Genomic DNA, 15,219 nt, shown 5'->3' on the forward strand with positions numbered 1-15,219 from the left:
CCTCGTAGTAATATGTGGTCGTAGTAATAGTATTATTTTAATTGGCAGACTTGTTATTCAACTAAAAATAATACTCATATTTTCCGAGATAATAATGTACCTACTCGTAGTAGATATAAGCATTTGGCTTTATTCTAATGAAGTAACGGACTATAAAAAGATACTGATTTGATAAAAAGAAGATTTTTTTCAACAGTACCTATCTACCACGCTACCATCACACCACCACGTATTATCGTTTTATTATCGCCTATCTCTCACGCCACATGGTACCGGTCGCAATCAGCTGGCGAGATGCAACTTATTTTTCTTTCTTCGCTAGCGACGGCAATCCGGCGTCGACAGCCGATTGGGACAGTCGTACCTGCCAGTACTAGCAGTGTAAAAAAAGTGTTTGTGAAAAAATAAAAATGAATTTCTCATTTGGATTTATTTTTCTGTGCGTTGGAGTGGCACTGGCCAGCGAAGTAAGTTTTTTTTTGTTAATTAAAAACATTTTATTTGATGCGGGTAGAAAAAAAAACAAAACAATGCATTTAAATATTTTTTATATTGCATTTATGTTCAGATTAATTTAACTTTTTGAAAAGATTTGTTGTGTGTATTTTATTCTGTATGTTGTATTATTTTAGTATACTTACCCATCCACTACTTAGGTAGGTATATTATTATCATCATTCATACATTAAATAAACATATTATAACTTAACAATCGTTAAAAAATGATTAAAAAATACAACTTGAATGGACTTCACATTTAAATGTAAGAAATCATTAAGCTTGGTATTTTGATATTTCCCAATTAAGTAAAACAGAAAATAAATTATTTAGGGTACAATTACAAATTGTTTTAGTTTTGTAAATGTTGATTAGAAATAGCTTATATTATAAGAGGATGCAATATTTTATTTTCTAAGTAATTTATTATTTCCTCCAATCAAAAGTGCATTATTTAAATGATTGATTTTTCCTTATTTACGAGTATGTAGTATGTACATTTTAAGCTGAATTTTATAAAAAAAAAATACCTTTATGTAAAGTGAAAATATGTGCTATTAATTAGTCATTTATAAATACTAGAAGAAATCTCTCCTAACAATAATATATAAAAGAAAGATACAATAAAATTCTTATCATTTAAACCTAATTGTTTGGAACACGTGGGTCGGCGACCCATCACGCATCGGGTGCGTGTTTTCGTTGCATCCCGCTCTAGAAAGGGACAATAATAAATGCCCTACAATTTTCGTTTCCTTGTTTTCGCTCCATCTCGCTCTAAAGTGAATCGAAGTCTTTGTGTTGTAGCCCTTCGAAAAATAGGGCGACGCATCATACATCACGCAGCGCGTTCCTTTTTTGAAAATGCAGATTGTGTTATTTTCGTTTTCGTGGCCGTGTTTTGTTTTTAAGGATTTTAGGCCAGTATTCATTGTACTTACAAATTAACAATAGATCTGTTATGAATCACCGACTATTTGTTTCTCATGTATTTTCTTTTATTTACTAGCTTTTCTTTGTCTGCTGGGAAGTCTATGTTACTTAAAAATAGAGTCGTATTCTAATGTTGAAAGAATTTTAAAATCGGTCCGGTAGTTTTTGAGATCATTCGTTTCAAACAAACAAAAATACAAATCTTCTCACGTTATAATTAGTACCTACTAGGTACTAACTATAATTTATCCAGGAAGTTTTGATAAAAGGTTAACGACACTTTTTAATAATAATCCTCTTACAACAGGAAACCTATTCATAACAAATTCAATTGAATTCGTACTAAGCCATGATATGTATTATAGGAGACGTACCGGGCAAGCGTGGTGANCAACAAAAGCCGGACAGGCCGGACTAGACCGTAAAAAGCCAAACGTAACCCTATGCAGGCAGCGCAGGATCCGTCATTGTATAAATTCTTGGAGAAGGGCTTTGGCCAGCAGTAGACGTTATTTGGCTGAAACGAACGAAATAATCTGAATTATAAGTCGACGTCCTCCATTGGGCTGAAATGATCGAACGAAATACTCATAATCTGAAAATATACCTAGTTCATGATCTTCGTGTTCCATTATTTTAATTTTATTTTATTTATTAGGAAAACACCTTATATTACCTTATTATACCTACTTAGATACAGCCTAGTTACCTAAACGCATTTCCAGCTGTTTCTGTATTACCTAAACCAGACATCTAATCAAGAATTAAAGATAAATCCACTCACGAACTGTAGGCCTGATCGCCGCGTGCGTTGATGATATGCGTATTGCATTGCCCTGTATTTACTCGATTTTGAAAATCCAAGAAACAATACCTAAACGTAACTTTATTTCGTTTTTTCGTTTAAATATTAGTTAACGTATTGTTCTGTTTGTGTAGTTTGTAGTTTGCACCCAACTATTAAAAACTGCGACAGCTATGCGATTGCGAGCTAGAACTAACTTAGCTCAGCTCTTGGTCTGCAAGTGCAACCCACATTTAAATCGTTCCATTTCTATGTATAATATGTATGTATTTACAAAAAAAAGTATTTAAGTATGTTTATATCCGTTGTCTAGTACCCATAGTACAAGCTTTGCTTAGTTTGGGACTAGAAGCGCAGTGTAAAATGTCCAAGGATATTTATTTATTTATTTATTTATTTAATTTGATGAGTATAACTCAATAGAAATGAATTGGATTAAAGGACTACCTACTACATTTTGAAGACTTAAGGAAGTAAGTGATATAATTATGTATAGGGCGAGAGTTAAAATCATCAATTTTCCCGCAGAGTGCCTTCGAAAATTCGGCAATGAACGGGATATCCGCGACCCCTTTTGCTACACTAAACAGTGTGTATCTAAGCGTTTAAGAAAGACTATCTCATAAAACAGTATTGTCTACTTTCAAGGACTATTAAATTTGCCTTTTTTCAGTTCTTTCTACACAAACAAACTTGTAAATTTTTTATCATTAGGTACTTAATTACTTGTAGATATTTGATCGAGTGACATAATTTTACAACTGATTATTATGCCACTGATAGATTACATACAGAGATCAGTAACATAATGATTTGATCATGTTCCTACCATGTGAAGATCATGTCTACAATCGCTGATACATAATCTAGATTTGGATACAATTATAAGATTAATTGCATAATGTTAAATCAGCGTTTAAAAGATACACCGTCAGTTTTGCCTTCATTAGTTAATGATGCTAAACTTGTGTCAACAAAATAAGCGTGACATGTAAATTGTGCAATTTTATGCAACCAAATACAACTCGTATAAATATTGTTTGGGACAAAGATTTATTGAAATAGTAATGTTAACAAATACTATTTATACTAATATTATAAATGCAAAAGTAACTCTATCTGTCTGTCAGCTTTCACGCTTAAACCACTGAACCGATTTTGATAAATTTGGCATAGATATAGTTTGAGTCCGGGAAAGGACATAGGATAGTTTTTTTGTTTTTTAACAAGGACGCCGAAGAATAAAATTTTTCTGTGACAGACAAAATTCCACGCGGGCGAAGCCATGGGCGGAAAGCTAGTAATTAAAATAAAACGTCTAATAACAAAAAAATTAAGTAAATTTAATTTATGGTCTACATTTTCGTAGCATCTACGACGTTGGTCCCGTAGACGTAGCTACGTCTACGTGTCTACGGCGCCCGTAGTCTCGTAGTCGTAGCAATATGTGGTCGTAGTGATAGGTTTATTTGAATTGGCAGATTTGTTACTCAACTTAAAATAATACATAATTATTATTACACATTATATTTCCGAGATATACTACGAGTATAAACATTTGGCCTTATTATAATGTAGTAACGGACTATGAAGACACTACTTTGATTAAAATAAAATACTTCACAATTTTTTTTATCCACAACGAGGAAGCTGTTGACCTATATCTCACCTGATGGTAAGTGATAATCAGGCCGAAGGTGGAAGCGAGCTTCACCCGGAATCCTCAACCACGGAGGCTGGCTATCTTACCTCTAACTGCCGGAATACACAATGCTGTTATGGCGACATACTACATGATATTTTTTTTTGTCAACAGTGCCGTACCTACCACGCTACCAGCACACCACCACGTCCACCACGGATTATCGTTTTATTATCGCTAATCTCTCACGCCACATGGTACCGGTCGCAATCAGCTGGCGAGATGCAACTTTATTTTTCTTTCTTCGCTAGCGACGGCAATCCGGCGTCGACAGCCGAGTGGGACAGTCGTACCTGCCAGTACTAGCAGTGTAAAAAAGTGTTTGTGAAAAAATAAAGATGAATTTCTCATTTGGATTTATTTTTCTGTGCGTTGGTGTGGCACTGGCCAGCGAGGTAAGTTTTTTTTATTAATTAAAAAGATTTTATTTGGCGCGGGTAGAAAAAACACAAAACGCGTTTAAATATTTTTTTTATTTGAATTTATGTTCAGCAGATGAATTGCTTTTTTTAAAAGATTTAGGTAATTTATTTTAATATGTGTGTACTTACCTACCTACTGCATAGGTACCCACGTATATTACATATAATAAACGTAACTTAACAATCGTTAAAAAATGATTAAAAAATACAACTTGAATGGAATTCACATTAAAATGTAAGAAATCATTAAGCTTGGTATTTTGATATTTCCCAATAAAGTAAAACAGAAAATAAATTATTTAGGGTACAATTACAAATTGTTTTAGTTTTGTAAATGTTGATTAGAAATAGCTTATAATAGAAGAGGAAGCAATATTTATTTTCTAAGTAATTTATTATTTCCTCCAATCAAAAGTGCATTCTTTAAAATGATTGATTTTTCCTTATTTACGAGTATGTGTACATTTTTGTAAGAAAAAATACCTATAAGTAAAGTCAAAATATGTGTTATTAATTAGTCATTTATAAATACTTAGTACAAATTGTGGTAAAAAGAAGAAATCTCTTCTAACAATAATAATATAAAAGAAAGATACAATAAAATTCTTATCATTTAAACCTAAGATCTCAATTGTTTGAAACACGTGGGTCGGCGACCCATCACGCATCGGGTGCGTGTTTTCGTTGCATCCCGCTCTAGAAAGGGACAATAATAAATGCCCTACAATTTTCGTTTCCTTGTTTTCGCTCCATCTCGCTTTAAAGTGAAACGAAGTCTTTGTGTTGCAGCCCTCCGAAAAAATAGGGCGACGCATCGTACGTCATATCGCGCATTCTTTTTTTGAAAATGCAGATTGTGTTATTTTCGTTTTCGTGGCCGTGTTTTGTTTTTAAGGATATAAGGCCAGTATTCATTGTGCTTACAAATTAACAATAGACACGGTAATACTATCTATACAGTATTCCAACTCGGCCATATTTTTGAAATAAATGTCAACAGTCGCGCGGTACGTCACAGTATGACAACATGCGATAGGGCTGCCCACCTACAGTACCCAGTTTGATTACATCTGCCTACTTAAAATTTCTATCTAGTTTTGTAATTGTATTTTTTATTTAGTTAGACAAACAAAATACTTTGTGAATGGAATAGGTTAAAAATGTGTGTTGTTTTGTGATTAGTAAAAACTACTTAAATCATTTTGAAACTAATAATCATAATGATCTGTTACTTTAATTTCGGGCGGGCGAAGTCGTGGGCAAAAAAAAGCTGGTTTAATACAATATAATTTTCATTTCAAATCTAACTGACTGAAAATGACAATTTGACTAGTTTTTGACCAATTTGACCGTAAATGACGGTCAGTCAAATTCAATCAGTTTTGTCATTTTTAACACTTGGCCACCGACGTCCATTCGGCACATTCGCGACACCCCCGACTTTTGCATACCGAGCGCATACCGAGATTTGAATTTCGAAAGAAAGTTCTCGTTTCGTCTGTTTATATGAAGTTACAATACTGTATGATATTATTACCATGCAATAGATCTGTTATGAATCACCGACTATTTCTTTCTCATGTATTTTTTTTATTTACTAGCTTTTCTTTGTCTGCTGGGAAGTCATAGTTACTTAAAAATAAAGTAGCATTCTAATGTTGAAAGAATTTTAAAATCGGTCCGGTAGTTTTTAAGATAATTCGTTTCAAACAAACAAAAATGTCCCCATCTAGGGGACATAGGACCATAAGTCAAGTAAGTCAAACAAAAATACAAATCTTCTCACGTTATAATTAGTAACTAGTAGGTACTAAGTATAATTTATCCAGGAAGTTTTGATAAAAGGTTAACGACATTTTTTAATAATAATCCTCTTACAACAGGAAACCTATTCATAACAAATTCAATTGAAATCATACTAAGCCATGATATTGATTATAGGAGACTTACCGGGCAGGCGTGGTGACCACACATGGGGATGTGAACAGCTACGTGCCTCTCATACATGAAGCTGGGAAACTGGTAAGTTAATAGGTTAAATAAATACTACTCATGTTAACACGTTAAACGCTACGGGTCACCGATGAGGCGTAAAAAACGGGAATGTCTCAAAATCCTTTCTTTTCTTATTTTTAACCGACTTAAAAAAAGGAAGGAGGTTCTCAATACGAATGTATGTTTTTTCAATTACGGCTATGTGTTCTTTGTGGCTCATACTTGGACAGAAGGTGGACAGATGACCTCATAAAGGTAGCAGGAAGGCGCTGGATGCAGGCCGCTACCAACCGGTTAGGTACTCTGAAAATCATTGGGGAAGGCCTATGTTCAGCAGTGGACGTCCTGTGGCTGGAATGATGACGATGAAATTGAAAACATCCTTTTTTACGCGGTTAAAAATGACAAAATTACAGATCACTTTTTACAAGTTAAAGATGTGATAACTGAAATAAAGTAAAGTTATTGAAAGGTTTATTCAAAACATGAATCGTTTACAGTTGTGTAAGAAAACATACTGATAGTGATTCACTTATTTAAAGTATGATATAACGCATGACCTATGACCTTTCATCCTTTGACTTCGAGTAAAACGTAGTTAATAAAAAATATTTTGATTTTTTTGGCCTGATAATAATTATGTATTTATAGCCTAAGTTATCATCACAAAAGACCAAAATCTCCGATGGATTTTAAGAATTTCAAAATTTGTCCACGTGGTATTATCTTGCTATTCAACTGTATTTGGTTTTCTACCTTCATAAACATTCAAAAAGCTTTCAACTTAGTGGTGGCAAGACTGGCAAGGCCAATTGCCAAAATTGTTTAGGTAACATATTGAATGACTGATGTTCTTCACAACATCACTCATCGTGATTCACAATGATGACCATGACCACTCTGACAAGAGTGTACCGACTGAGAAGAGAAGAGAGTGATTGAAGAAGTAGGTTAACATAACAACCCAAGTAGCACAAAATTCTTCGTTCATTCGTTTCAGCCGAAAGACGTCCACTGCTGGACAAAGGCCTCCCCCAAGGATTTCTACAAAGACCGGTCCTGCGCCGCTCGCATCCAGGGACCTCCCGCGACCTTCACCAGATCGTCGGTCCACCTAGTGGGAGGCCTAGTCTCCCGGCTCGTGGTCGCCACTCAAGAACTTTCCTGCCCCAGCGGCCATCAGCTCTTCGAGCTATGTGCCCCGCCCACTGTCACTTGATTTTAGCGATTCTGCGGGCTATGTCAGTAACTGTAGTTCTCCTAGTACAAAATTCTTAAGGTAGCAAATTTTAAGAAGGTGGGATAATGATATATCGCCTTCACCCCGATAAAAGATACAATCACAGAAGGAAGCGGCCTTTTGAAACCATCAAATAGCACCGAAATCGAACCCGGGACATTCCCTTGCGTTCACTACTCAACATCACTACACTATTTCAACATTGTGTCATCCATGTTGCTTTCAAATATCCATTATATTATTAAACGTACAATTTACTTTTGTTTCAGAATGTGGATATTCTGGTGCTGCCATCACCGCAAGCGCCTCTCTCATCTATGGAAAGAACGTGTGAAATGGACAACTATGATGTGGTAATCTACAAATACAATAAACTATTGACGGTGTATAAAGTTATTGTTTTTAGTTTAGGTAGGCCTCCCATTAGGTGGACGGACGATTTGGTCGCGGGAAGCACCTGGATGCGGGTGGCGCAGGACCGGTCGTTGGGGAAATCCTTGGGGGAGGCCTTTGTCCAGCAGTGGACGTCATTTGGCTGAAACGAATAAACGATATTAAATTCTTCTGTAGTATTAATGAAAGTGGAAAAGTAAGAGAATAATAATTTCTAAGAGATTTTTTTAACTACATTTATGTGCGGTAAAAAAATGGAATAGGCTTGGTAAAACATTACAACAAGGTTTCAGAATAAACAAAGTTCAGGGTAAATAGGTCGGGCCCTTTTCAAAAACAACGTAAAATTTGTATACCACGTCTTACGCAGTTGTCTTTTGTATTTTTTAACAATAACATAAAATTATTTGAATTCTTTGTCTGTGCGTCACGTTAAACATGATCTTGATAACAATGGAGTTATATTTTTTAAAACGATAACTTTAAATTTAACAATACGAAAGTTTTTACTTAACTAGTTCTTGATTTGATTAGATTCACTATCAGTCAATAGCACCTATAAAGGTTAGTTCATTTTAGTTAGTTTACTAGAGTTTAGAGACACTAATTCTGACAGTGTTACTCCAGCTTAAACTGGACCACTGTATTCAAAAATACCAATGATTTCCACAACGACCTTAGGTCGTCGGTCCATCGAGACACACTGGAAGTTCAGTATAAGTAAATCCGGAAAAAATCAAATGATAGCGCAAACTAAAACAGCACAGCGCCATCTAGTAGAAAATTAATAAACTACCAACTATACGATCTAAAGCGATCACAATATCGGTAACGGCACAGATAATATAATACTAGGTACCGGTCGCAGTGATACTAGGCCTTTATTATAGTAGAATAGCCGCTCAAGCAACACAAATAAAAAAAAACTACCAACTACGAATAGTCAATAAATATGTTTAATGAAATGTTTAGCTTGCACCACTGATTACTAGGTATGTAGGCTTGCACTACATCCTTGTTTAATGTATGACAGTCATGATCCTTGTTCCTTTATTTATACATGGGAAATATGGGACTCCTCTATTGGTTTCTGTAGTTTACGGCTACAGATTTTGAGTCGGCCGAGAGTTTGGTCGGGTTCTAATTTGTATGAGGATATCAAATCGATGTAGTTATTGTGTGCTCATTGTCGCACTATCGGCCGACAAAAAGTATGTTTTCCGCAGAATAACAGCGTTCTGTTCTGGGTTTTATTACCCATGCTGAGCGGTGGCCAATTTTGGTTCAAACTACTTGTACATTCTTACTTTTAATCTGTGTTGTTGATGAACCAAAATAAATGATTTTCTTTCTTTCTAGTTTACTGTCTAAATCAGAGAGGGTAGTGCTCCTGGCAGTGAAGAATAAAATTAAATGACCATGATTATTTTATTCCCGCAGTTGGTTGAAACAATATCCAGCGCTGCGAAGCAAGCCGGCTTGTACGTGGTAGCCCACCTGATTGAGAAGACCCGTTGCCAGAACAAGAATGAACTGGTGCGGAGCAACCTCGTCTTCGACAGGGAAGGGAACGTCGTGTCTGTGTAAGTTTGGAGATATTTTTGAATCTATATCTATAAAAGCGAAAGCCACTCACTGACTCACTCACTCACTCATCACGAAATCTCAGAAACTTGTAGTTTTGTACGCTAGGAGTCTCAAATTTTGCATGGGTTCCTCTTAGAACGTGGATGTTCATGTTCACTAAGACGGGATTTTGCAAAATTCAATCCCTAAAAGAGGGTAAAACGGGATCCAGGCGTACGAGGTCGCGGGCGGCCGCTAGTTTAAGTATAAATACTTAACTAGCTTTTTCCAGCAGGTTCTTTAGCGTAAAATTAAGTTGAGTTGTTGCGTCAAAGAGTGACAAACATCCATACAACATCCATACATTCATCCACTAGGGGCCGCCCGCGACTTAGTATGCTTGGAACCCGTTTTATTTCCTTAGGGGTGGAGTTTAGTAAAATCCGTTCTTAGCGGATGTTTTCACCCTATAAAGAAACCTACTTGCTAAATTTCTTTGTACCTAGGTATACCACCAGCTGGATACCACTCACTGATTAATCATGAAATCTCAGAAACATTGTAATTTCTGAGATTTCATGATTAAAGCTGGTTCGCCAGAGTGAAATTCAGTTGAGTTTTTTGCATGAAGTAGTGACAAACATCCATACACCCAACGATTCTACTCATTAGAATTTTCTGAATTTTGAACAAAGCAACATTATTTTGTTGTTCCTTAAAAATGCGTCATTAGGAGGTGTTTTTGAATTTTAAATTAGCTGTTTTTGGCACAAGTTCCCCGTTCGATATCTATGTTGAAAACAATATTCATGAAGACTATAGAAATCTTAAAGCAGGATGTGTTAGCCATACCTATAGATACTTGAGTTACCTTTGTTTTAAAGAATTTACGCAACATGTTACTTTTTAAACCTCTGCTTTCAAGCATGTATGTACATACATATTCTAAAAGTTTTGAGATTATGAACATTTTATGGTTTCAATAGCTTAAATAAATAGAAAATCTCAAATTGACTGGGAGGAATCGAACCCACGACCTTTTCTCTTGATATTTGAATTCCAGAAATTCAGCAACATAAACCTATTAGTGGTACTAGGCTTTAAAAGTTGTTACTTTTGAAATTTTGAAACATGTTTTTATCGTGAGTTCGATTCCCTTCTGAAGCAGATAAAATATATTGCTTTAAACTTTCATGGTCACTAACATAATTAATATTACTGACGGGATTGCTACCATGTACCTTAATGTTAATGTTTAATGTTGCTTACATGTACTCAAAAAAAGGTACATGGTAGCAATCCCGTCAGATAAGATATGTTTTTATCACTTCCAATATTTCTCCAACCAGGTACAGAAAACCCCTGACCACCGTAGCTAACTGCACCATAGCACCGACGAACATCGGTACCTTCTCCACTGACTTCGGCGTCCAGTTTGGACTGCTGATGGAGGAAGACCTTGTTCTGAGGAAGGCTGAGGAGTTGGACAACTTTGTTGTACTTGGTGCCTGGTCTTCGGAAGTACCGTTTTTGAGTGGTAAGTTCAACGAAGTAACTAGATCTCTAAAGCACTTCCTGATTTTCGTTTCCTGTAATCATTAAAGATTCAACAAATGTTGAGTTTTTAGAGTTTCCAAGGGAAAACAGTATCTTTAAAAAAGTTATTTATTAGTCTTTGGACCTACATGAAATAAAGAAATTAATTTCTTCCGAAGTTCTTCCTCTGGACTAATCTCCTCTCAGGATTTTTTTTGGATTCTGTTCCTTAAGGAAAACAAGGTATTTGTGCATTACAAATTCCTAAAACTCTATAAAAATACTACCATTGCCTCAGTTGAGAATGAAATGGATCAAGAGCTTTCCCCTATAGTGGTCAAAACCCGAATTTTATCGAATTCAAGAGCAACGGGACTATTCCCACCTCTCGTTTCCACCGCTGCAACTCCTGTGTAGCCAGGATCTACAGCTTGACCGCCAATAAAAACATTGAAGGTCAAGTTAATCAAAAACTATTTTCTACTAGCTGACCCGGCGAACTTCGTACCGCCTTAGCGTAGAGATTTTCTTAATATTTTTTTCCGTAAGAACCATCCTTGGACTTCCACAAACATTTAAAAAAAAGAATTATCGAAATCGGTTCAGCCGTTCACACGTGATGCCGTGACAACGCGAAACGGGTTTCATTTTTATATATATAGATTTACCTTTTCAGAGTCTCAGTTCGCGTCTTCCTGGGCCTTCAGTAACAACGTCAACTTGGTGTCAAGCTCCGGCATCTTTGCTGGTAGCAGCGGCTCTGAAGCTAGGACCCACAGCAATGTTCAAATTTCTGACTTGGACAAACTTGGGAACAAAAGTGAGTGTTGACGCAATGTTTTTAATTAAATCACTTGTGCGAACTTATCCCAACTATCCCAATCCCAACTAATATTATAAATGCGAAAGTAACTCTGTCTGTCTGTCTGTCTGTCTGTTACGCTTTCCCGCTTAAAACTCGCAACCGATTTTGATGAAATTTGGCATAGAGATAGTTTGAGTCCCGGGAAAGAACATAGGATAGTTTTTATCCCGGTTTTTGAAACAGGGACGCGCGCGATAAAGTTTTTCTGTGACAGACAAAATTCCACGCGGGCGAAGCCGCGGGCGGAAAGCTAGTTATAAATATTTTTTAAAATATAACAAACCAATAACGATTGCGTTTCAATTTCAATGTAATAAAAGTGACTGAGTTTCTTCCACTACTTCGTCTCAGTACCTACGTACCAGCCGATATCTTGTCTTGAAGTGCTGGTAGGGTAAACTATATTTGGAACATGTATAAGTGACGTGAAAAGCTATTTCACTACAACTCCAAGAAGAACATTATTGAACTATTTAGCCTTTTCTCTAACCCTATGAGAAGAAAAACCTTGATTTTTTGTTTTCCTCAAACAGTAATTATAACAATTACCTATCCAATTTCACAATTACTTCACAAAGCAAGGAAATTTACTACAATTAATTTTAATTTTCCTCTAAAACTTACCATTTTTCACACTTCCTTCACAGACCAGCAAATCGTCCCACCAGTAGTAAACTCTTTGGAGCTAAAGTCGTCCCCTGCTGAAGACCTGTCCCAGTACATCATCAGACCGCTAGATGTCGCTGCCAGTGCTCAGGGTTATAAGGAAACTGTCTGCCATGATGGCTTCTGCTGCGAATTCTATGTGAAGATGGCATTTGATGGTGAGAAGAATTTCCATTGTTATTTCATTTGTTTGAAAATATTGGAATTTTGCGTTTATCAATCAATAATTTATTACTTGAAAAGGTCGACTGCCTCTATTAATGGGGCTTGGAAAAATGAGTCTAATGACCTTTCATTCGGCTGATTACTATTCAAGTATTTTTTAGATGTACTCAGGTCGATATTTATTAGCATTACTATCAAAGTTTGGTTTAATTTCTTTCTAGTACTTATCATAATTACTTAGCTCATATCATTTTCATCATCATCATCATCATCACACCAGGAGCGTGATCCTCTCCAATTTACCAGAGCCAAATGGAGGATTTGACCTACCCTCCCCATGCTGGCTAGACGGTTTGAGGAGGTTGACTTTGTCCTAATCATAATCATAATTTCAGTCATAGCACGTCCACTGCTGAACATAGGCCTCCCCCAATGATTTCCATAGTGACCGGTTGGTAGCAGCCTGCACTGTCCTAATAGCTAAAAATAAATTGTGAATATCTTGTGTTTATGTCTATTCTAGCGTGGGACGTCCACCCACTAGGGACTAGGTGGACCGACGACCTCATAAAGGTAGCAGGAAGCTGGATGCAGGCTACTAACCGGCCGATATGGAAATTAATGAGGGACGCCTAGTTATGTTCTGCAGTGGACGTCCTATAGCTGAAATGATGATGATGATGTTCATTCTAATATCCATAAATTTCTTCACCCAGGGCCCAAAGAAGAAGTGAACTACGGCTTGGCAGCGTTCAACGGGGTCCGCCATTTTGACCACACTCACAACATCGGCTCGCAGACTTGCGCTGTGTTCGCCTGCGCTGGCTTGTACAAACGAAGCTGTTCTCTTGGGTAAGATTTACTTGACTTTCTTTCGTTAAGGCCATTTTAATTACTGTTTGATAAATGATTTAGAGGGAGCTGTAACTTTGGATACCTACTGGAATGATGTGAATCGTTCTTGATGGAAGTCTATGGTTTACCTACCTAAAGAAGAGAAGACTGCTTAGGAATTCTGACGCCCGTATACACAAACATCACTATGAGGTCTCACAGTGCGCGTGGACGCACAGGGTGACTCACAAACCAATCACAGAGCTCTATTCAACGCTGTGCGTTCGATTGTGAATACGGGCGATAAGTAATATTTTCTACTTATTTGGCTCTAAACCTACAATTAGGTTTTGGGATTAGGAACTAACTTGGCCTTCACTGGTTGGGTTTTATTGGTGGTCAAGCTGTATATGCCTGGCTACATAGGAATTACTGTGAGAATAGTTGTAGCATACCTACTTATTCAATAGCACTCTGAAGACAGGGCTGAACTTTTTTTAATGTTTTTCGTATGCATTTCTAAAAGTTTTCACCATTGTTTTATTCTAAAGTTGTCTCTACCTTTTCCAGGTCTCAAAACAGTACAAACGTAAAGTTCCAGAAGATCTCCATCACCGCTAACTTTACCGAAACCATACAGTATCCCATTATATTGACGACAGGCTCTAAAATTGAGCCTAAAGCCTTCAAAATGGCCGCCAACAGTAAACAGGTGACTTTAGAAGTTACAAATGCAGACAACTTGCTAACTTTTGGCATTTTCGGCAGAGATTTCTCGAAAGACTCGAAGAATTTCGTCCTAAACGATTCAGGATCGATTTACGATACGATAAATGAAGAAATGACGGAGTTATTCGATTATCTTTGGATTAGATTGAGGGTAGTTCTTATTATCGCCTCCATTTATGTATTGGAGATGTTGTAAGCTATTTTTTTCTTATAGTGCATTTATTGTGGAATGACGCTTTTGTGAGTCTTCATTCAAGAATGGATTTTAATGTTACTGAATTTGAATTGAGTTTTGAGCGTCGTTTTAAAATATGAAAATACGTGCCAGATTCAGGGCCGTATTAAAACACTGAAAACTTGTACCCGATATTTGTGCATCGTCCTGTAACGCACATAAGTGTGTTTTTAAAACTTGATTGCTTTGATCAGAGGCATTACTGATTAATCAGTTTAATCAAGATATCGAAAATAATTTAATCGTTTAAATTACTTTACTTGCTCAAGTAAAAATTTGGTGTTCCACTTTGTCACAGACATTTTGTCTAATGTCTCTCTATAGCTCTAGTTGTTATTATGTTTTAATCTTGTGGTTTATTCGTCCAAGGTTTTAATACATTAATATTTGTACCAGTTACAAAGTTAATATTATGCTGTTTAAAATTTGTAAATTGAATGTGGTGGTTATAAAAACTAAATAAATCGGACCGTAAAATTGCCATCATGATTTACTGAAAAATGCGTTCAATTTTAGTTTCATCTACTTAAAATAACTTTTAATAGGTGATGAGAAAAATATTTATTCTTTCTCAAAATAATCTAAGTACGCTCCTGTGTAAAAAACGTATAAAAAAAGTTATCGCAATAGATATT

The 15,219-nt window shown here is 36.2% G+C and overlaps 1 protein-coding gene across 2 annotated transcripts; it reads left to right on the top strand.

Moving 5' to 3' along the window:
• The first annotated feature begins 326 nt into the window (after positions 1-326).
• LOC114355858 (vanin-like protein 1) lies at positions 327-15,126 on the top strand. 2 transcript variants are annotated; one of them, XM_028308890.1, is made up of 9 exons: positions 327-467; positions 6,302-6,382; positions 7,865-7,948; positions 9,429-9,571; positions 10,904-11,091; positions 11,767-11,910; positions 12,603-12,779; positions 13,503-13,638; positions 14,191-15,126. In XM_028308890.1, the coding sequence occupies exons 1-9, from the start codon at positions 411-413 to the stop codon at positions 14,543-14,545; spliced, it is 1,365 nt and encodes a 454-aa protein (XP_028164691.1). In that variant the 5' UTR covers positions 327-410; the 3' UTR covers positions 14,546-15,126. The 2 variants fall into 2 exon arrangements, with proteins under 2 accessions (XP_028164691.1, XP_028164690.1); XM_028308889.1 differs by lacking the exon at positions 327-467 and adding an exon at positions 4,180-4,333.
• Positions 15,127-15,219: the final 93 nt, after the last annotated feature.

The sequence above is a fragment of the Ostrinia furnacalis genome, unplaced genomic scaffold, assembly GCF_004193835.3.
Source record: "Ostrinia furnacalis isolate ACB-3 unplaced genomic scaffold, ASM419383v2 OfSCF2566, whole genome shotgun sequence".
NCBI lineage: Eukaryota > Metazoa > Arthropoda > Insecta > Lepidoptera > Crambidae > Ostrinia > Ostrinia furnacalis.

Coding starts and splice junctions, on each gene's coding strand:
- LOC114355858 (XM_028308890.1), top strand. CDS start 411: ATGAATTTCTCATTTGGATTTATTTTTCTGTGCGTTGGAGTGGCACTG. Junction 6,383..7,864: donor TACATGAAGCTGGGAAACTG/GTAAGTTAATAG, acceptor CTTTTGTTTCAG/AATGTGGATATTCTGGTGCT. Junction 13,639..14,190: donor AAACGAAGCTGTTCTCTTGG/GTAAGATTTACT, acceptor TACCTTTTCCAG/GTCTCAAAACAGTACAAACG.